Source organism: Scomber japonicus, chromosome 20 (genome assembly GCF_027409825.1).
Source record: "Scomber japonicus isolate fScoJap1 chromosome 20, fScoJap1.pri, whole genome shotgun sequence".
Lineage (NCBI taxonomy): Eukaryota > Metazoa > Chordata > Actinopteri > Scombriformes > Scombridae > Scomber > Scomber japonicus.
Window position 1 is genome coordinate 21,398,818 of NC_070597.1, and position 24,098 is coordinate 21,422,915.

Here is a 24,098-nt window from a genome sequence, read left to right on the forward strand (position 1 = left end):
AATGAGAAGCGAGTAAGAGGGAGTAAATAAAACCAGCATGTGTAAAGGCCTTTTTATATGCACATCGAGAAGAAGCGAAATTGGTTAGTGGTAAGAAAATAGATCAAATCCCTTGTATTTAATCCTTACTATCAAAGAGGTGCAAGGCCAAGGTGGTATCTTGATCAATTAACATGCCTGCGATGCGTCTTCTGTGGACATAATGCAATCTTCGTTCTGCCTGCTTGTCCCAAGCATAATGAATCAAACCCTTAATCCCATAACAATGATATTCACAAATCATGTCGATGGAAAGGCTCCACCGAAGACATGAGCGAGGCTGCGTTTCTTCTTTTGTGTGTGAAATTGATTGAGAAGTCGTCATGGGTTGAATTTTTAATTTCACTGCATTTAGTGAGCGCAAACCATCACAAACACACAGGCATACATATTTCTAAAACATACAGTTGAAAACAAGAAGCAATATTGATGTGGGTATGTGGTGTTCATTTAACAGTTGACAGTTGTTTATTACTTTTCATCACTTTTTGGTGATTAAATGATTTAGTCAAGAAAGATTTGATATTTCAGTGTTCATAAGTGATTTTTAAAAAAAAACATTTTGATAAGCAGCTAAGCATTCAGGGCCTACATGTATGGCCTTCATGTGTTAAGTTTCCATGGTTACTGGCATTGAAAGCTTAGTGTGGAAGGCAGCGTTTACCTGTTGATACAAGACTGTAATGTTCACACACACTGTGCACTTAACTCTGCTCTACAATAATACAACAGGCCCACTCTATACAGTAAATATAGTTCATTCTTTACTGTTGCTGTTTAATTCACTGATAGTCAACTAAAAGTACTGTAGTTTAATATTGTCTCCACATCCACAGCTATGTTAACCTTTACGTAGCTTACCATTTATAAATGCTGGCCTGTGTGTTTTTGTAGCATGAGGAACTAAAATGTCAAATAACACAATAGTATTTATTTAGCAAACATCTTTTAACCTGCGTGTGTTTTGAGCCACTAACAGCTAACAGGCTAACAGCCTACATAAATGCTGCACTCATTCCTTGTGTTAATCTATAAAAATCATCAAAACAAGTCAAATAAACTTACCGTTAGCATTACCGCCAAATTTACGGTAAGGCTAGCTTACGCTTGTTTATCTTTGGTTTTCTTAGCTTTATTGTTTTTCCTGTGGGACATAGCTAATGTGACGGAAATGCAAGCTAGTGCTTCATTTATTAGTGTTATGAAGAAGAGATGCTGTTTGTGGAGCTATGTAATTCACTGATGCGTACTTTAACATCATTTAAAAAGTAAGATTTAATGCGTCCATCATTTGACTTTTATCGGTTCATTTTTATGAGTTGATAGAAATGGTCATATCTGTTTTGTTTTAGTTAAAGGTTATTTTTTTGGTTGGTTTTAAACATACTTCTGTCATGTGAAAATAAATATATTTTGTATTTTCAGCTTTTGTTTACAAAATTAACACAGCATCTATATACGTATGTTCTATGTGCCCTTGTTGGGATCTGGATGTGGTTGTTTGTGTTCATGATTCTTTGTACCTTTCCTTTTTGCTGAAGTAATTTCATACTTTGATTGAATTTAAAGCTGCTGCTCAGCAAGATAATTCATTTATTATTACTTTTAAGACCCTCGTGTCTGGATATACATCCTTCAAGGTTATGCTCTTAAAATCAAAGGATCAGGAAGCAGGAAATAGCCTCTTACAAAATGTTTGAAGAGCAGGTCAAGTTCAATTACAAAGGAAAGACAGAAGTATGGAGGCAGGTTTGTGGCGTGGTGTGACTGCTGGCATTTAAAGTGTAGTGAGATACCTATATGTAAACGTATACAGTGTAGTAGATGCATAGATGAACAAAAACAGAGAGCTGAGGAGAAACAATGAAATGATCTCACAGTGAGGGAGTTTTAGCAGTGAATATTGTGAAACTATAAATCTAGATCTAAATCTAGATCTAAAGGCTGTGCAACTGAATGATACAATCTATAAGAATATCAATAACATAAATGATGCTTAACTAGTGACCTCATTGGTTATTACACAGTATAAATTGGAGGCACAGCAGTGATGATGGTCAGTTATAATGTTGACATTGATTACAAGAAGAAGAATCTCCTTGTTCGAAGGGTTACAGGATAATGAAACATTTCAACATTATTTCCTCTTCCTCGCTCACATAATACGAAATGTTTGTTCTCTGTAATGTGTTCTGTTGTTATAATATAATCAAACCTGTCTCTCTCAGCACAGAAATACGTTTTTTCTTGTTTTTGTGATGTCAGGGAGAAAGAAAAACATTGTAATCTTCAATTTTATGGTTGCATAGCAGTGTGGCCCCTGTAAACGATGTTTACAAACCCCTAAAAATTCTCTGACAGACTTGACATGGCAACAACAGCAGGAAGATATTCACAGCTAGTATGGATAAGTGAAACTCAAGGGCAAGAGAAAAAACAGAATAAAGGTGTTTGATCTTAAAAATGAAGACTGGGTTGAAAGCTCTGACAAGCACATCACCATACTGCTGAAAATAGTTTTCTCTGTTGTAGCTATTTCAAGGATATTTGAACACAATACTGTGGCAATGCTCTGCAAATCACAGATTTTGTGCTCTGTGGCCATAGTAACATCCTGTGTACCCTTCATTTCATGTTTCATAGGTAGGAACTGATGTTTTTGGGGCCTGAAATGCAATGCATTCATTTAGTGCCTTCCTAGTCATATCGACCTCTCAAGATGCTGCACGATACATGCCAGTCTTCACACATTCGTACACTGATGGCAGATGCTGCCATGCAAGGTGCCAACCTGCTCATCAGGAGCGCTTCCTATCCAAGGTGGTCCATAAGGTTTCTATGCTCACCCATTCACATACACACTCATAATTTGGGGTTCAGTATCTTGCCCAAGGCTTGCAACTTTGACATATGGACTGGAGGAGCTGGGAATCAAACTACCAACCTTCTGATTAGTGGACAACCTGCTCTACCTCTTGAGCCACAGTGGTGCATAAAGAGCACTGTGCTCAGCTATATTATAAGCTGTGTACCAGTATCATTATAGTTCCATGGACATACACTGCAGGAAGTCTGCTGTGTTTACAGCTGTAGAAATTTCCCTTCAGGTATTTATTACTGCATTCCACAGTATAGTGCTGCAGAAACATCTCTTGAAAACAGCTGAAAATGAATAATACATCTTAACACTAAGATCTCTTAGATAACTAATAATCACAATATTCTTTTTGTAAATCCAAAAAGATATGAGTACCCATTCAATAATCAGCCATATACAGTAGTAATATACTGTATCAATATTGGAAAACATTGTGAATTGTTCACAACCGTAATTCTATGGTATGTGGTCTAAAAAGATCTTGAGTACTGTGGGAAAAAAATAACCATCTGGATATGTTGTGAACTATAGCCTTGTTTAAATCTTGCAGACACCCTCTCTGTATCTTAATAAGAACAGATGAGGCACATTTGTATGCACAGGCAGTAAGGTCGGCCTGGATTACTGACCAAGGACAAAGCAGACCCTCTGACATTAAAGCTCCAGGGCTTGTCTGAGCTCAAACTACTGTTAGAGGATCTCAGGCGGTTCCTTGTTGAACTCCATAAAGACTTCAAAACCCCGCCAAAGAATTTTCACCAAACAGTTAAGTGCTGTTTAGAAACCCATTTGAGATGAACTCCTGGTGGACTCTGTATCTTTTTAAAATGCAGAATAGTGCACAGGATTTGGAAAACGCGCCCAAGCAGAAGCAGTGGTATGCATGTTCATTTGTGTGTTGACTGTGTAATGCTATTCTGGCTACTCCTTTATCACAGCATAACACTGCCTCTCACTAATGGCCCTAGAGAGTGAGGGATGAACAGCGGAGCCTCACACACACTGAACACACACACAAGTAAGCAAGAAAACAATGAACTGCACGTACAGAATAAAGGTGCCCAAGACACAATTTCCATCTTCTGTCCTTTCATATGTCTTCCTTTATCCTCTCTCGTTCCATCTTCTGAAAATGCGATGACAAATCTCGACACTGCTGAGTAATAATCATACAATAATAAAACTTTGCCTCTCAATAAAATAAGGCGGAAAAAAATTACCAAGATGTAAAACTAATTTGCTCTCTGGCTTTTGATTATCACACACAAACACCGCCCTCCTACACATATAAACTAAACAGGACCACATATACCAAACGGAAAACTTTAGAACTCCCTCATCTCTGTCAAACCCGCAGAGACACCCAGTGACTATTCATCAAGTTGTCAGCCTGTACTTTCTTTACTCTTTACAATATGAAAGCCTCAACAAAATGCTGCAGTATCACACAGAGCTTCCAGAATATTTAAACTAAAAAGGCTTTTGCACTGTGTACTTAAAATATGGAGAGATAACTGCTGGGGCTTAGGCAGAAGTTTTAAAGCCCAGTAAGACTTATTGGCAGAATGGGACATGTCTTAATAGGATTTCCAGCCTATTGTTTGGATAACACTATCATGTCTGGGCAAGGATTCAATGGTTTATTGGGGAATTACATGCTGCACATTTAAAGTAAGGGGTACTGTTGAGTCTATTCTAATGTCCAGACACAGCCAGTAAGTACCTAAAGCACCCTGTCGAAAACTGTCACGGATAAATTCGTCGGGGATGAGTTTGGCAAACTGTTGAATAACTGTTTCATGCAACATGTGTCTAAGCACACTGTGCCCTTAAAGCTACACTAATCAATACTTCTCTATTAACAATGGAAACAACAACTATTGAAAGTGTCCCTTAAACCCACAGAGTTTAAATCTCACAGATGATTATCTCATGACTTTACAGCCTTGGCTCCAGCAGCAGGCAGCTGTTACCAGAGATTTTACACTACCTGTCAATCACCAAAAAGTACGAAGAGAAAATTAGCAATTTATGGAGTGTTTAGTAGCTTAGGAGCCAAATATTTTTGTCAGGTGTTATGTGATGTTCAGTAACATAATGATTCAGAGCGACCTTATAAACCTGGTGAACAAGTCTTGTAGATTTAATATCATCCTGCATACAGTACGTCTGTTTTGATAAATTTGGCATGGTATGTAGACATTAAAAAGAAAGGGACCGAGTATTGATCTTTGTGGGACTACGCAGATGCAACATTTTCAATACAAGCAAAATAATACCTGACAGGGCAAAAGTGTGATATTGATTTTTCTGTCCCAGTTTATGGTGGTTGTATCGAAGGCTGGTATCTCTACCTCATGGCCAATGTCTGTTACCTCTATAAATCAGAAATGTGTTAATATTTTGACAAAAGTGGGAAGTTTGTTAGAAAGCACCATCATTATAAAGCATTTTCGAAAGCTGTTAGGGAAACCCAATATGGTAGTATGGGGGGCAATGGTTCCTTTCTATACTGAATTATGGTTTGCTTCCAAGAATGATCATGCTGGTGATACTGAGTGTGCAGGATAAATGCTATCAGGAAAAGATCATACTAGCTTGGATGTGATTGTAGGAATAGCATTAATCCAGTTAATCACAAAGCACAGTGCATTTTCAAAATCATATAGCTTACTGTACATCAAGCACAACTGTGCTTGATTTAATCAGCAGGGATGGAACGTCTTAATATTGCTTTCCACTCAGATTGAAACAGTAAGTGATTTCTTCTGCGAACCTGTGTTAAAAGAGAACAGGAGAAGGTTTAAGTTTTCTCCTGAGTAGGAAAAAGAAGACAAGCAGCACAGACCAATCTTGACAGTGGACAAGCCAGACTCACTCTGGTTGGCTGCCCCCAAATCTAAATCTTCACTGAGATTTGTGACAGTAAGTGAGAAGGAAAGAGAGCCCCCATGGGTGCTTGGCGATCCAAGCCTTAAGCCAGACATCTCAGAGAGAGAGAGCAAGAGTTATATTTCATATTAGGAACAGCTATACCAGACTTGGGAGGGAATAGTCAGCGTAAGATATGGATTTTTCTATTGGAAGAGAAGAATGAAGGAAAGGGTAAGGGAGAGTCTTGCCTCAGGAGTTTGATGTGTGAAAAGGAGCACAAGGTTAAACTTGATAGACAGATGGAGCTGTGCAGATATCACAGAGGTCAGGCCAGAGCTCAGCATGTGGGAACAAGGGAAAGGGAAGCTGGGGTTGTGGGCTTTTATGAAAAGGGGACGCACAAGAAAGAAATACGTTGAGAAAAAGAAAAGGAAGAGGTGGGAAAGAAAGAGAGTCACAGAGGGTGACAAATCCAGGATTAGCTGGTCTTATTGCTAGATGCAGGGTGCAAGCTGAGCCAAACCACTGCAACACGAGAAGAGAGGAAAAGAGAGGAGAGAAGAGGAATAGTGGATGAAGACTTGCAAAGTTGGCACAAATTTAGCTCCAGTCATTGTGGTTTAGGAAGGCTTAATGTGCATTTACCTGGGTTAGGTGTGTTGTTAGTGGGTGCCTAATCACATATGCTGTACAGTTTGAACACCAAAAGATTACAAATGCTTCTCAACTGTGCCAAAAACATGAATACACTCCTTTTACCCTTTTCAACAAACTCACCAATTGCTAGACTGCCTTGTCCTTCATTTAAAAAACATCACAGCAGTTTAAAGGTTCCTTCACATTTTATTTTCTATGCTCTATTCAGTGTTGAGTCCACAGCCATGCTAGTGACTGTGTGAGGCTGTACTTTCATTAAATTCATGTGCCAGACACTTTTATTTAAGGTGACTAAGTGAGTTTAAAATCACCAAAAACTGGAGATTAACAGTGGTGCTTGGAGCTAAATGATACCAACAGCATTGTAATATACTCATAATGACGTTGTTAACATGCTTATTTAGCTTAAGTATACTCTGTTTACAATCTTAGTTTAGCATATCAGCATGGTAACGTTTTTCTGAAAGTACACCAGGGGCTAATGGAACAAATACAAGTGTTGGTCACGTTCAAAATTAAGCCTGAAGATGTTCCTAGATGAAAAGTTAGGAATCACCCAAGTTACTACAATTCCAAGCCTCTTCCAAGCTTTTTAATATCTGTATCAAATATAATGTCAGTCCATTTAACAGTTTTAACTCTCAACAAAAATGTCAATCTGCTAGTGCAAATTCAGTAGGATTCATCCACTGTAAGCCTTTAATATTTAGACCAAATTTCATGGCAAGCCATCCAATAGTTGTCACGACATTTCTCATAAAACCAGAAATGTCATGACATCTTGATGGTGCTGGAGGGAAAGTCAGTGGGTCACCAAAATCATTAAAGTTCTTCCTTTGGGAGCCACCAATGTCTGTAAAATATTTCATGGCAATTCATCCAGTATTTGTTAAGCTGCTTGCATGGCTAACAGCCCCATTAATTGGCATGACACGCTATGTAGAAAGAAGTGCATCATCTGCAAAGAAGTCCATCATCTGCATAAGTAGTGATAGCCACCATTAGATTAGGAAGAGTGCCACATGCAGAATGCCACTGAATCTACAAGAATTCAGTGGAAAACTTTCCAAAATCACCTAAATGATTTGATTGATAGACGAGCATCACAAGTGTCAACAGAAAGAGAAACTGCTTTGACCCTTGTCACTTGTAGCATTGCTATACACAATCTTCCAGTTAATAATAAACCACAAAACAAATATATACACATCTGTGTTTGTCTCTTGTGCTTTAGCTTTCATGTGGTACAGTTGGTCTGAATGTGCTTTCTTATTGACTCAAAATAAGTGGCTATGTTGGCATTTTATCAAAGAACAAATGAACATTTCCTCCAGACTGCAAAGCTAACAAGGCAGGCTGCTCTTTCTATTTGAGGAGGTCACTTAAGACGTGTGTGTGTGTGTGTGTGTGTGTGTGTGTGTGTGTGTGTGTGTGTGTGTGTGTGTGTGGCCAGAGTCAGACAAGGTGAGGAAGTATATGGTTAGATACACACAAGAGCAGCAGGGTGTGTCAGGGATTTTTGAGGTGGACTGGAAGAATGTAATTGAAAAACCACAGGAGAAGTTAATGGCTCACTGATTTAATTGATTGTAGGAGCAATGAAAAAAAGAATAGTTTCCTCAATTGATGTTTTATAGTTATTTTAAGCTGTCAGTGTAAGAAAAGCACAGATGTTCCTAATGAAATTATCAATGGCTACACTCTATTCAATAGGCAGTAAACCATGAAAGTGTGACAGTGAGCCAGCATGCACAATTTAGTACCCTGAAATCGAAGCAGTCCAGTGGAATTCAGCCACCATTAATTTCATTCTTTATACTTTGCTTTCCCTACTGTGACATGTCAAAATGTCTCCCATAAAATCTCTTGCATATCGTATCATATTATGGCATTCTATATTAATCAATACATTGCTCATTAATGAGTCAAAGCTACATTAAAGCTGCACTTATCAATATTTTATATTAATAATGGATCAAATGACAGTGTGCATATAAGTGAAAGAGGTCTCTTGAAATGATGAGCACCACAGAGATTTATCATCCAACTTTGTAGTTCCCCTATGCTTTTAGCATCTCTCAGCACACTGTTTGGTGTGGTGAGCCATCAGTTTGCTGTTTTGATTTACCAACTTTGCTTCCAGCATCATCAGGTATCAGGTTTTTGGCCAAGAAGCTCTGATAAACCCATTGTGGGCAAAGACAAAGTTAGCTCAATAGCCAGATTAACTCAGGCATTGGTGGAAGCTAAAACAGAGCCAAAAGGAAAATGGATATTAAATTTACATGATTGGGTAGCCAGAAGCACAACTTTAAATGAATGCTTATGTTGCTCCATGTTTGCTAGCATGTATACAGTCACAACTTTATAATGTTATAAATTGCCGCTGTTGTGGTCGTAGCTTGTAACCCTAACCCTAACCCTGCCCCCTAGTGGCAAAAACATAGGAAAAACAACTCGTAGTGGGTCTTTAAGACCAATAAAAATGAGTTTCGGTCTTTTGTTGCTAAATAACAACCATTTTACTTGCCGACACAACTAAATATTTGTTGTCTTATCTTATTCAGTTATGGTGTTTCACTTTAATTAGCAACAGTGATATTGTTTCCCTTTTACCTTTGAATTGGTTAAAGCTTGGTGGAACATAAAACAATATATTCTTATTAAATTTGGGTGACAATGAGGCAGTAAAGAGAACAAAGTCCCGTCATGGCAGTCAGTTCCCAATCAAAATCAGCAGGGCATATTATGCTAATTACAGTCTGAATGAGTGTGTGAGACCAGGAATTCATTGATTTAATTTCCTTCTCCTCAGTGAAATAGGTCCTTTTATTAACCATAATTCTGTGCACTCTTTGTCAGGACCACGTTCTTTGACAGTAGAGCAAAGTGGGCGTTTATGCTACAGTGCTTTATTTGAACCCAAGGCCACCGAGAGGAAATAACTTTCTTTTATTTCCTTTTTATTTCTGAACTTTTGATTTCAGTAAACGCTATAGAGCACATCTGTCATTGTCAAATAAGTGCCTGCAGTAGTTTCTGTATTCATCTCTCGTAGAACCACTCTGGGTCTTCTTGTCTTTACCTTAGCTTTCATTTCCTCCTGAAAACTTGAAGAGCCAGCAAACTAAAATAATTAACTCTCATTAAGTCAGCACTAATTACAAAAAGGGTTATCAAGATATGCAGGGGTAGTGTGTACTGTACGTGTGAGTGTGTATGTGTGTTTGTAAAAGCTTTTGATAGAGTTCACTGGCTATTTTACTGTTTACCCCCTGATAGTAAAGTAGAAGCCAGGGAGAAAATTAACACCAGCTGAAAGCCAAGTGCTGACAGTTCTGTTTGTCTGTGAAGTTTGTCTGATCTGCAACTTTGCCAATGAACCACCTGGCTGTTACCTTGCTCTTAATATGTATTTGGCTGGTGAATGTTAAAGTCCTACTAAGTAAAACTTTCCAGTTTCTTGCCCTGGCCATAACAAGAGAACTCATGCCCAGAGAGCATAAATGCTGCCCTTTTTGTCCTGGTCTTTCTACATGGTATAAAATCTTGAAAATAAATAATGTCATTGCTAAAATATAGACAAATATGGCAAGTAATATGAAACAGCAGAAAGAAAGCCCCAAGTTTGCCAAACTGATTTGGAGAAAATGAACAAAAACTGTAAATCTATTTCTAAATACAGTAGTTGTCCTGTACAATTAGGTGTAATTACTATCACCTTTGGTTTTACCCCCAAATAAAATGGTTACCAGACTGTTTACCCATCTCGTGGGTGTCTGATGGGAAAAATATGCCACATTTTTTAGAAAGAGTCATACTATAGTACCGTGTTTGAAATTTACTGGTAGCATTGATCAATTTTGGCATGTTGCTGAGATTTCTGTATTCAGGTCTCACTGCCACTGCTATGTTTTGGAGACCAGTGAATGACTGAAATGAATGAATGAAATCTCTCAACTGTGTTTTTTTTTTGCCATGTAAATTTAACACAATTAGCAACAAAACAAACCCAGTTAGATGAGAAACTCCTCCTACCGAGAATAGGAACAGTATTTTTGGTGGTGGTGGTGTTTTAGTATGGTTTTATATGGAGGCCAATAAACGTCCTTGTCAACAACTGTGTCGATGCCTCTGCTCTGGACCATTACCCAAAGAACAAGAGTGTAGTTAAATGTTTACACGTTAGTGTAAAAAAGTTCTTCTTCAGTCTGTAATTGGCAGAGACCTAAGTGAAAGTATTTTTTCCCCCATATTTCACTTTGCTGACTTCTTGTGAGTTCTGATTACTCATATGTATTCAAAGTAGGGCAGATCTGGCTGGCAGGTTGATTGACAGATTGCTTAGAGCTGTGTGATTCTTATGGCTGCTGATGAATATTAATTGTAATTTGTCAATAGCTCAGCAGTGTACGTAGGTGTCTGCATGTTTATTCTTAGCCTTTATGTGTATGCGTGTAAGACTGTATTGTCCTTTGTATCTTTGTGACTGTCAAGCTTTTATTTATTTATTGTTTGGTATGTGTATATCTTGGCACGCTACTATATGTATGAGTTTGTCTTCCTTACTTAGTGTTGCTTGCATGTGTGAGTGTGTAAAAAGTCCAACATTCTCTCGAAGTCCATTTTAAAGTCTGCCACTTCACTGCTGTTGTGCTTATCAGCTAACGCACACCTCAGGAAATGACTTTTTTTGTGTTAACTTGTGACATTGATCTCCACGGTTCCCATCAAACCTTTTCAGTTTATTTTTAAGATAACTCACCAAAGGGAAAACAGGCTCGCTTTTAACTGTGCAAGTGAACTCTGCCCCACCAAAGTAACACTTTCCTGGAGAAAATTGAGGTTTTATGCTGCCTGTTTGCTTGGAACGAATGTTTGGCTCCTATAGACAAATTGACCGACTGGTTTATGTGTTGTGCTCTCCAGCAACACCGCCATTACTGAGGTGGCAGAGTTTAAATGAATGGCATCTTATTTGTAAAGCCATCGCAGTAATAGCAGCTTTTTTACTCATGCCTTCAACCTGGATTTATCGATATATTCACAACTCCACATGTCCTACATCAAAATATTGGCTTCCTCCTATTGTGGGATCACACTATGTGATATCAGACACATTATAGCCCAACATTTTATCCTGTGCTGTGTGCCAGAGTGAATGACAATCATGAAACAAGTTCTATGACTCGTTCTGGATATTGACCCAATAGGAGCAAATTGTAAAAGAACTGGTAGCCTGCCATATATGTTGGCCAAGTCATGGCAAAAGTGTGTTAGTCTGTGTCCAACTAATATGACACCGATAACCATCTTGAGAGGCAGAAATGCTGTATCATCTGATATCAGCATTCAGATAGCCCTGTGTACTACTTGCTTCATGAAAACAGCACCACTTGATTGTTTTGGAGTGAAATTTATGTTCTTACATGGAAGAACATTAACATGAAATTATTGTCAGTACAATTAAAGACAACAGATTGTAACAGCAACACAACAAGCTACAATCTTCAATGAATACTAATAGCACAGCGCTTTGTATTCTAATGAGCTGGCTTGCTTTGACCTGAATCTGTGTAATCTAATTTGGATTGTGTTCAAGGTGCCTGCAGGCTGGACCGCAGTCACTTAACACTTTGTTTTCTTTTGTTTGACCAGAGGGCTTGTTGTTTCCTGAGTTATGTGTGTGTTCTTCCAAAAATCGACCGTCAGAGACTGCAGTTTTCTGGTCTAACAGATGGCCGTTTGCCTCATAACACTGTTGAGAAGGAAAGAAACTAATCTAAAAGCAACACATTCTGTGAATAGAGATTTTGTACATGGAGAGAAAAAGAAAGACAAACTCCCATAATTACACACTAGAAACTCTTAATTTGCACCTTTTTAAACTTCTTTGAATCTATTCCACCTTCGAACACTTCCTTTTCCCCCTTGGTCCCCACTTTCATCTCTTTTGTTTTTTGGGCAGCACTGTCAGAGCTCATCACGAGAGCGTGGAAGGAGGGAGAGTAAGAAACAGAGAGTAAGTGAAGAGATTGAGGAGACAATGGGAAGAAGAGTGGGGTTAAGAGAGAAGATGAAAGAAGATGAGATGGAAATGGAGCCTCAGGTTATTGAAAAATCATTACCTGTGCAGTCATGCAGATTATTGCTTATATGTAAGAGAGAGAGAGAAAAGGCTGAGAGATAGACAAAGGGCAGGGGTGTGTGTGTGTGTTGTGCTTCAGTTGGAGTTTTGCATCTTCACAGCAAAGGATATTTTTCAAAGGGAGGATCTTTTTGAACTGTCTTTACTTATCTTATCTTCTCAGTACTTTAGTTTATGATCAATGAATCTTTAATTGATTAGCATTAAAATTAGGGCTGGGAAATATATCACTATTATGTCAATGTCATGATATGAGACTAGCTTAGATGTTGGATATCATAATATCGCGATATGGTATAAGTTACATAACAGTATAGTGATTCAATTTTCTGTATTTACTAGACTGGTCTAGCTTATTTGCCATTACACAGTTATTTTATCCATATTACTGATAATTATCAAAAAATCTCATTGTCTAAATATTTTGTATTGTATATGTTATGACAAAATTGATATCAAGATATTTAGTCAAAAATATTGTGATATTTGGCGCACCCTGGTGGTCGAGTGGTTAGAGCGCATGCCACATAATCATAGAATCTCTGGTTCGAATCCGGCCAGGGGCCTATGCTGCAGGTCATTCCCCTCTCTCCCTGTTTCTTATCTGCATCTCGGCCAGTTATTATCAAAATAAAGGCAGAAACCCCCCAAATAAATATAAAAATATATATATATTATACATTGTGATAGGTGTTGTGATTGTTGCTTGCAACATTGGATGAAACTTTCTTGAGGTTATTGGCAAAATTGGTGAACCATATTTGAAAATAAACATGACCTTTACCACTGTCCAATCCTACTTTCAGCAACACTTCATGTTAACTTATGTTCTCTTAGGTGGTGTAAACAAGTTATTTCTGTAATATCACCCAGTCTTAGCAAATACATACAATATACCTCTCATTTACACAAATATCACTCCACCATAGGCAATTTTATATAAATGATGAGCCCACAGTTTGCATGAATGCAGCTTGTGGAAATGAATGAATACGCAATTATGTAAGGGCATTCTTGGTTGTGACAGACAATCATCAGTTGCTGCAACATACCCCTTTTCCTGTTGTAAGATTGGTTAGACCTTATGTTTTATGGAAAGAGAGCACACACTCTTAAATTATATACAAGTCATTGTAAAATAATTTAATGTTAAGCAGAATGCTTTTTTTCTCTGCTTTTTTTCTCCTAAATACCAGCAGAGATTGGAATCTTCCTGAGTTAAGACAGTTAATGAAATGCTCTTCCATATGCTAACCATTTTTGGACTGATCTGACGTTTTTTCTGCTCTGTGACACTTAATAGATTCGAGCCCTAGCCTTTGTTTTGTGTGGGAGGGTTTGTGTACATAGTTACAGGTGTGTGGTTCACATACAACTTGTCCTTGTATGCCACAAAAACAAAAAACAGATAGAGATGCTGTGTTTGTTTTCCACATCCAAGAAAACAGTAGACACGAGAGTTAAGATCCAGTGTTGTGCAACATATAGCTGTTGATTTATTAGTCTTTATTCTTAACCGTTTATTTGTTATGTTCAGTAATAGTGACAATGACACTCTAAATATATTATAATGGAACTGGGGGAAGATGTAAAAGGTGGTAACAACCATTCTTATTGACAAGGTCAAATCATGTTTAGGTACAGGTGGCCTATAATAAATAGGATTTTAAAAATTGATTTACAGACATTGCAACTATTTCCATTGTAAACAGTGTAAAAAAATACATGTATGGTTACAACAAAATCACATTGGGAAAAAAATCCTGTGTTTCTGTAAATGCTTTAAACTCTAGAAAGACACTGCTTCACATATTTGTATGTACTCATCACTGATAGCTGATAGGTTGTATCCTGCAGGATGGTGTTGTGGACTCACAGTTATGTAAACATCAGCCTACACACAACGCTAGTAACATCTTTACTTCAGTGTGAAGTAAAACATTAGTAACACTGTTTGTCATTGCAACACGCTTGCATAAATGAACCAAACAAAACTGCAAACCACTAATTACTCCAAAAAGAACAGAACACTACTGGTTACTTATAATGATTGAAAAACTGAAACATCTGCTCCTGGACTGCTAAAATATGACAAACAGTTCCCCTTGGTGGTTGAGCCTAAATGCAGCAAATTGTTTTGGAATGGCTGCACCTGTAACCCTCCAACCCCTGTTCCATGTGGGATTTTTTTACTTTCCATTACACATATTGTCAAACATTGTTTGCCTCATGCAATTTTAGGGGGTCATTTTTCAGTTTTAGTACATTGAAGAATGTTAATTTTACAATAATCTCCTCACAAGTTCAAAATATTGTTACCTCAACTCATCCCTTGTGAGTATATGTGCATTCATATAGTGTTTCTGGATTCCTTTTTTTCACTCTGGCAGGCAGGGGATCAGTTGTTATTTCCAGTATGCCATGAACATCTAAGGTTTGCTGTTTGTATTGTCAGTAAAACAACACACTCTCCTACAAGAGGTAGTAAGGGGTGGTCTGTGCAGTTTGCAACACTGTTTGCATTTCCTTTGGGCCACGTCTTTCTAAGAGACAGACTGTTTATTGGTTGAGAGTGCCCTGAGTTTCCCTAAACACTGCAGTCTTATCAATACAGTGTGCATGCCCAACAAACAAGTGGGGACCTCTGACCAGTGCAGTTTTTACAGGGACCGACAATGTACCCTCTTTCCTACCTTTGCCCATTTTGGGGACGGTGATGTGCTGTGTGGGCATGTGGTGCAGTTTGAGGTCATTCATCATTCAGAAAGAGAAAGAGGTTTTTTTTTACTAACTTGTAAAAACTCAGAAGGTAATATTTCTTCTGGAAGTTGCATCATACCAATAAAACTATGCAGTGGATGTGTTATTTGGTTGATGAATCGAGCGCCTGCTGAGCTGAACCAGAAATATCCTGACACGTCTCATCTCAAAATCAATGTACCTACTAGACAGCAGCTTTAAGCAATAACCTTACTATTAAATGCTTTGTTGTATGGTGTGGTGCTCAATTGGGGCATTTATTTGCCTTTATTATAGGGATAGTGGATAGATGACAGGAATTGAAGGGAGGGAGTCATGGGGGGTGACATGCAACAGAGGTCTACAGGTGGATTCAAGTAAAGAACATTGCAGTTATTTGGTATGTGTTTCAATCAGTAGGCTATCAGGGTGCTGAAGCTTAATAAGCCAAATATATTTTTTTTAATGGTATGACTTCTTCTGAAGTCACCAGGCAGGGCACCTCTATAATAAAACATTATTTATAACCCTGATGTTAGTGGAAGGGAGCTCTAGCACCTGGTGTTGCCCCTCTCTTCCCTTTTAGGCTTTTATAGAAATCAAACAAAAGTCATGCTCTGTAAATAACTCACCACTCATTGAATGGCTGAGATTGCGGTTATGGTGCAATTTATATAGCATCAGGAGGAAATGATGGTTTCTTACCTATATACATGTAAATTTCAGTGAGCTGTTCTGCATCTTCTGAGCTCCATGGGAATAAATTGTTTTCCACTTTAACTTTTTTTTCTTTTTTTCCCCCTCCAGAGGCTGCCCTTGAGGAGTTACTCTTTCCAGGCATACAGTAAATATGTCATACTGCAATAGAAAAAAAAGGAAATGAGACTTAGGAGAAGCTAAGTGTTTCCCATTTGTTAGGTAAACTAAGTAGAACTCACATTATCCCATGCAATATGGATGAAATGCATTAGGAATGAAGGGAGTCATGATGGGGGGAATTGCTCAAGGCTTCAAACTGTTTATGGATCCGCTATTGAACTTTTCAGTCATAACAATTTTAAAGAGAGATCTTTATCACCACCAAAAGGAACTCTTGGAGCATTTGATACAGCACAAAGCAGTGACCAAATAAATTAAGCTTAATTTGTTTTTGTGATTATCTTTCTTTTCTAAAACTCTCCCGAGCCCTTTGGAGATCTGGCTGCCTGCAATGTTTCTGAAGCCAGTGATTTTTTACTCCATTTTCTATTCAATCAACTTCAGTTATGTTAAAGGGGATGTAATTTCATATAGGTATGCTGACATGCTTTCTAACATATGAAACTACTGAACCTCCTTTTTTCATTACTGGAGATGTCTTCCTCTTGTCTGACCTGCTTGCTGTAGTTAGTTGTGTTTGGAGATGCCACCTCATTGAAAGCACCTATATTATCTGTGAGTGAAAAGCAATCATAATTTCAGTTTCTCTGCTGTTAAGACTGAGGAAACAGATTGGACATTCTCTGCTGCCAGCTCCTTTCCTGTTTCTTTTGAAACTCTAACGATCTGTCTTTTAGGTTGTCATCTGGGATTTTGATACAGTCTCCTGACCAGGTGTCACTTTTAGTTGGACTATACTCCTATTTTGTTCTTGTCATATAAAATCTTAAGTCACTGTATATGTCCTGTGATTGTTGGGTATTGTTCTTCAACATTGTGGCTCTACAAACTTTGGCTATCCTCTTTACATGTCCTTTCTTTCATTAGCAATAAAACCATAAACAGAAAATGAAGTCAGTACTTCATTGACATTGGACTGTTGCATTCTTGTCTCCTCTGTCACATTTTCTTTACTCTCTTGGGTCATAAATATAAAGAAACATCCATGGAACAGTAGCTGGATAACTGGTCAGCACATTTACCCTCTACCCTTTTCCTCCATTACCATTTAACTTCAGTTTCTGTCCCCAAGCAGTATATATCCCAGCTCTGGTCTAAGGTTGTATGAGTATTGCAACCTAAGCACAAGATCTGCCAAAAAAGGGGGGCTTGTATTCACACCAATGGGTCCAGAGAGGAACAGACTGTATGTGTAGAAATAGTAAAAGCATTCACTGTAAAAATGTTTACACAGTAGTTTCTTAGTTGCTGACTTATGATGGGCAAGGATGGATATTTTTACAGTGTGCCATATTCGCTGTACATGTTAAAGAAACAGTAAACTACAGAAAAACAATGCGCCTGGAGGGGTAATCTCATTACAGATCCTTAATTCTAGGTTTCATTTCAGCTTTAATTGTTTCCTCTCTACCCCCACTTATGAAAGCCATTATTTTCTCATTGAAAGAAAGTTTTAAAATTTGGGAAATGTAATATCTTTCAATTTAATATGAAACTAAAGCCAGGAGATGCTTAGTTTAGCATGAAGACTGGAAGCAGGGGGAAACAGCTAGCCTGTCTGTGTGCAAAGGTAACAAAATCTGCCGACCAACACCTCAAATTAACACATTTCTAGTTGGTTAATTTGTTAACTAATGCCACTAAACATATTTCCTCAAAAGTGTAACTCTTCCTTTTAATGATTCGTCGAATAAACAGTTGTTGGATTGTGCCTTGTGCAACAAAAAGAAATGAATCATCTTATGCAGTCATAGAGCTCTCAGAAGTCTTTATATTTTGCCCTACGGAGAACTCAAAGCACAGGACTGAATACCAAATTCTACACCCTTAGCACTTACTCACAGCAACATGCATCTTCTTCTGTTTTGACCCACAGTACCACGCAAATATTGGATGACCATCAGGATAAAGGCAATTTCTAAATTCAACATAAACTCAAACACGTATGAGAATTTCATACTATGGTAAAACAGAAGAGAAAAGCAGGTGTTGCACTTGCAGTATCTCAGAACCTGCTACCATGGTGCATATTTGCTGCTATCTCTGTGGAACACATTAGACAGGGTTTTTGATATTCCTACTGGCTCCTGACCAAAGCCGTGTGCTCATCCATCTTGTTTGCCAGTATTATCGCATCCACCTATGATAGATGGTAAAGTTATATCTGCTCTCTATTTAGTAGAATAATAGAACATCATCCAGGTGCTGCTACAACTGGTGACCATTTACTGTGTGTCATTGTGAAAAGATCAATGCAACCAGTTATCTTGCCGGTATCATGCAGAGGTATTGGAAAGCTGTTTGCGTGTGCGGTAGGCTAAAATGCTTGGCAGCTAGAGTGGTTGGTAAATGATGCAACTCCCTGAAACAAAGGTCTTCATCACAACAAAAGATGAGTGTGTGTGTGCGTGTGTATACATTTGTAAAAAAAACCCCAAAAAAACCAAACCCCATAGATAGCAAAGTGTGCTGACAAAATCACAGCATTAAAAGGAAGGCTCACGGCAGAGGCCAAGCCTCTTATTACACCAACTGTGGTCATAAAAAGCCAACCATAACACATCAGCATGGTAGCACACCTCAGGACTCACTTTCTAAGCTGTTGAGGATTCATTTAGACTTTTTAGACAAGAGCATTTCCCTTCAGCAGGGCCTAAAAGCATCATTTAGTCAGGTTCTGATGCCTCTGTATTGTTTTAAATAGCTATTTTCTCTCACTCCTGTAGTATGAAAGAAGTATCTTTCTCTTCTGCTTTTGAAGTTTTTTCCCTTCTCTGTTTCTGTTGCTTTGCTTTCTGTGTCTGTACATTTGCAATTGTAATTAATGTTGGAAATGTATGTTCTTTCCTTTTGTCTTTCAGAATAAAGTTATGACCATTGACGCTGTGAAGGTCAAACTGCAGGTAAGAACAAAAATGAATCGCTTTTTCTATTTAAATTTGAGTTTGCTTTAATGTCTGTCAAGGTGAGGGTATGTGTGCATTCTTTTTGATTACAAATCACCAGCAACTGCTTCCCCAGGCGTAAATACCTCCCATACATCTTCATTGCCTGCTGTGGGAGGGCGAAGAAGCCCAAACGATGACTTAATGAGGCCTCGGTTAATCTCTATCAGTCAATTAGCCTGCTGCTCTGCCTGACTGAAGACACTAGAGGGAATAGCAGACTTTCCATCAGATTATCAAGCCTGGAAGTTATCAGCCAGAGACACGGGCAGACAGAGATGCCAATGAAGCCCCATCATTAAGAAACAGTATTAGATACTGTCTGATTACTTTTCCACCTTAATTACACAACACACGTTCTCTCTCTCCCTTCATCTTTCTCATCTTTAATAGATCTATGTTCATCAATCACCTCATCCGTCAAATGTGATATTTCAGGTGATATCTCAGGAATGGGTTTAATGGAATTTGCATTTGTGTCGACATACTTTCTAACCTATTCAAAATTGCAACACAGAATAGTGTAATTTGAACATTATGTAAGAATGCTGCTGCTTCCATTTTGAGCAAAAAGGATGATGCTGCGTTATTAAAAAAGAAAAACTAATTGGCCCTATGGAGGCACCATAACGAGTAATTAGATCTATTACACAACTTAAAAAAGCTTGTTGGGTTGGTGACTAATGGAGGCATGGAAAAATGGCAGTCTGGCATCACTACACTAATTTGCTAATGCATATTAGAACGTCTCAGTTAATTTATGATGTCCAAAGAATGCAGGCCAAAATGCTTCTGGATACAGAGCAACAAAACATGTGACGTAACACTGAGTGACACCAGGGATGTGGGAACACCCCCAAACATCCCCACACATTGAGAAAAATAGTTGTGATTGTCCAGTCATGGACCTAAACGGGTGGATATCTATCTGAATTACTCGAAGGCCGGAGCAAATAAAACATCAGCTCAGCAGATTTGTCTGGTTTACAGGCTAGAGAAATAGTGGAAGGAGGCATACCCTCAATGTCAGACCAGATCACATAAAACTGATCGACTGTGTCATTCCAGATTGGGTGGTGATACAGCAAAAGTCCAAACTAAGCAACAAAGTATGTTGTCATTGAATGTCTAGCAACTGATCTTACAACCTTAGAACTAAAAACTACTGGAAAGACAATGTCTATAATTATTTGAATTAATATGTTTAATCATTAAGTTTCACTTCATTGAAGATATACAGCCAAAAAATGTATAATGCTCTTGTGGTTGTTCCCAAGATTTGTACCCAAACAGGCTGCAAGATAAATCTGAGAGGTTGTGACATGATTAATGGTGCCGGTAAAGAGAATGAAAAATGTCTACACGGCCCTACTGAAATAAGGATTATTTTGTTTCCTGGTCAGTCTTAAATATTTGCTTTTTCTTTTGAGATACTGAATAGTTTTACCTCTCAGGGCTTCCTAAGTTATTCATTAAAAACTACTACCACTACTAATAAAACAAACCAAGAGGTAGCGCATAAAGGAATCACACATACACTTTCAGATAAAGATGTGTTGTAAATGTCCCTTTGTAATGTAATGGCAGTGTCATTACCTTTCTAATGACTCTGCCTCTGTGATATCCTTTAATATAAAGCAGAAGTGACTTCAGCCTTGAGGCAAAATGTAGTTAATCAGTGGCCTCTTGTGTCCTTTTGTTAAGTGTGGCGGAAAACTTGAACGTGGCAATTCTGACTGAATGTGCTGATAGAAAATAGTTCAATTGGCATGAGTATACTGAAGCAGGCTTTTCATTTCTAGTCAGCTGAAGTGACAACTGTTACTGGCAGATTTTATCATCTGGAGCCAGTTTATTAAGCTATTGTTAGCTCCACTAGCTAGTGTTAAACGCTGCCTCCATTTGATTTCATATTGTTTGCAACTGACACATATTAAAATGAAAAGTGGCCTTACATTGACTATACACTCTTAGGCTACATAGGCTATGTCATGCTAAAAGATGGAGGTTAATGCTATATCTCCTGGGCAAAAAGTAATGATCCTCACCAGTAGATGTTCCATGTAGAAGACATGGTGATATAGCAATACTGTTCTTGTATTGCAGTGTAAAGCTAATTATTCCTATAAATATGATTAAAAAAAATGTTAGAGTAGATAACCACACTATTAACCCATTCCTTACACCTGTACCTCTTGCATTTTTGGTTTAGGACTGGTAAGAAAAAAAGACTACACCTTCCAGACTTTAATGTCAAGTCGCTCCCACTACAGTCTCATGCATGCTGCTTCGGCTTGTATGAGAATCCAATGCTGAATACTTGCCTAGTGAAGGTTGCTAAATTATGAATGGTTTGTGAATAACGACTGGGCATGTTTGTGTGAAGATGGTTCAAACAGACGTGCTTAATGTTGCTTATGATGATGATGACGATGATGTTACAGATTTCCTCTTCTTCCTTTTTAGATTTGGGACACTGCTGGTCAGGAGCGTTTCCGGAGTGTTACACATGCTTACTACCGTGATGCACATGGTAGGATTCCTCTGTGTTTTGTGTGTGTGTTTGAGTCTGCTTGATTGTGACTGACATACCTCCCCCTCTACCTTTTGTATTTTCTCCTAACATAGCCAAACAGTCCATTTGTTGTGATTGTTGTTTTTATTTGATTGACAGCAGAAGTATCCCAGTTCCTCCATTTTGATGTTGCAAAAAACACTCAAGTTACAGCTGATTGGATAAATTGGTGTGTGTGTGTGTGTGTGTGTGTGTGTGTGTGTGTGTGTGTGTATGCAGGCATTCACCAGAGGCTCTGTGATGTGCAGGTTCCCTCAAGCTAGAGGCTAACCACTGGGTGGAAAAATTAGCCTGCCTCTCACATAGTTGGGGGGTGCGATATCTATGAGCTATTCCCATGCGTGTGTGTGTGTGGCAATTATATCTTGAGCAACCCCACCAAGTATAGACACACAAAATGTGCCTGAGGCCATCCTGAATGAGCAGGTGTTGTGAAATACAGGGACACACATACACACACACATAACATATAACAGGACACACACATTCACCACAACCACCCATCATGGTGCTATTTTGTATGCTGCTGAAGAGATTCCAGTTTGAGATAATGCCTGTGTAACGGTGTGTGTGTGTGTGTGTGTGTGTGTGTGTGTGTGTGCGTGTGCGTGTGCACGTGTGTGCGTGTGTGTACAGGTTATATAACTGTGTAAATGTGTTTTAAATGGTGGGTACATGTATAGAATTTCATGTGTCTGTTATCTACAACTATGTGCATACTTTTTCCCTTTTTTTCTGAATTTGTGTACCTGTGTGTGTGTGTGTGTGTGTGTGTGTGGGGGTTTGTGTGTGTGGCTGCTGGCCAGTTGCCCGGTGATACTCTGATCTGTCAGTGCAACAGTTTACCCTCGCTGATCTTTAACAAGGCATCCGGGGAGCCTCCAACCACTCCTCTGAGATGTCCGTCTGTTACTGACTTTTAAATAAAGCTCATTGAGTCTGACAGGCAAGAGCAGGGGAGAGAGTGTAACTCCAATGCAGCTGTCACGAAAGCTGTCGATTCCTGTGAACTAATGGACAGTATTTCGTGACTCAGACTTTGAAATGTACAGCTCTGACAATTAGAGAGCTCTGCCTCATTTGTGAACTTCGACAGGTAAAAGGAAGTCAGTAACTCCTGAGTGATTCATATACACTTCAAATACACATCAGATCTGTAATCATGATTTATCCGTTTTGGATTTTTAGTTCTATCAAAATGATGTACAGAGAATGAAGTCCATTTTCAATTTGTCAAGTAACGATCAAGTGCTTTGTTAGCTTTAGATTTTGCTCACTAGTATTTCTTGAATATGTTTTTTTTTTCATCTTCACAGAGAAGATTTGCTGGGCACGTATGCTCTGGCTCAATGTCATTCAGTTGGAGATATTACTTGGGAGCTCCTCACTATAGCCAAAGTTTTCTGTTGCTGAGCAGCTCCACTTCCATCTGCTGCGAGTTAAGAAAAAGATTTGAGCACATAAGGTGCCAAACTGAAAACCGTCTGAAAGTCTTTATGAAAATGTCAAGTGAACAGTCTGCCAGGATTTTTCGGAGTAACAGAAACATCTCCAGACAGCCGGTTATGTCACTACTAAAGCTAATATAGATGACTGTGCAACAAATGAGTCATCATCTATTTGAGTTCATAATCCCATTTTGAGGGCTGTTTCTCTCTGCTGGAGACTGGTACCATGTGCGAACCTTTGTTAAGTGATGTACTGTCCATACTGTTAGATACATACTGATAGATCGTCTCTTTAAGGAATAGAAATCATAACTGTAGTGAATGCTCAGAAGCAAAGATGGAGACGAAATCAAAACTGAATGTTGTGATCTAGGGCATTAAGTGGAAATTCTACATTCACACAAGCCAGTGTTGAACATTGGTTCATTGGTGAGATTTTGGGGTGTGGTGATATTATTTTAAAAGAGATCCAGTTAGGCAAACACAAGCAGTTTTATGCAATACAGTTAAAAATTAATGAACTGTAGAATTACTTCCCAAACTGTTTGCTTTAAAAGTCCATCACAGTTTGCACACTGACTCTCTGCTTCCTCCTTGAGATACAGCGCTTCAAGTAGTCGATGCTGACATTTTTGTGCTCTTATTCTTAGTTTAATTTAAATTAGAATGGTTAAGATGATCTGGCTAAACTTTTGGCTTGTTTAAAACCTGTCTGATTGTCTGAATGCTTGTTTCTTACCGCGTTGGGCTCTAATGAGCTGTTCCCCAACTTTATCTCTAAACACGAACTTTGGTATGAGACAATTCTCAATTCTCCAAATTGTTTAATGTAACCCTAACCCTAATCAATTAAAAGGAAAGCATTAATTTTAGGTACATGCAAATTCAACTCTCCTGCATGAAAGTCAAAGGCAGT

The 24,098-nt window shown here is 38.4% G+C and overlaps 1 protein-coding gene across 1 annotated transcript in view; it reads left to right on the forward strand.

Moving 5' to 3' along the window:
• Window positions 1-24,098, forward strand: part of LOC128381733 (ras-related protein Rab-26) — an 89,119-nt gene that overhangs the window by 15,095 nt on the left and 49,926 nt on the right. The window contains exons 3-4 of the mRNA XM_053341772.1: window positions 19,076-19,117; window positions 21,626-21,692. Coding sequence (XP_053197747.1) covers window positions 19,076-19,117; window positions 21,626-21,692 — 109 coding nt within the window. The remainder of the gene's footprint in view (window positions 1-19,075; window positions 19,118-21,625; window positions 21,693-24,098) is intronic.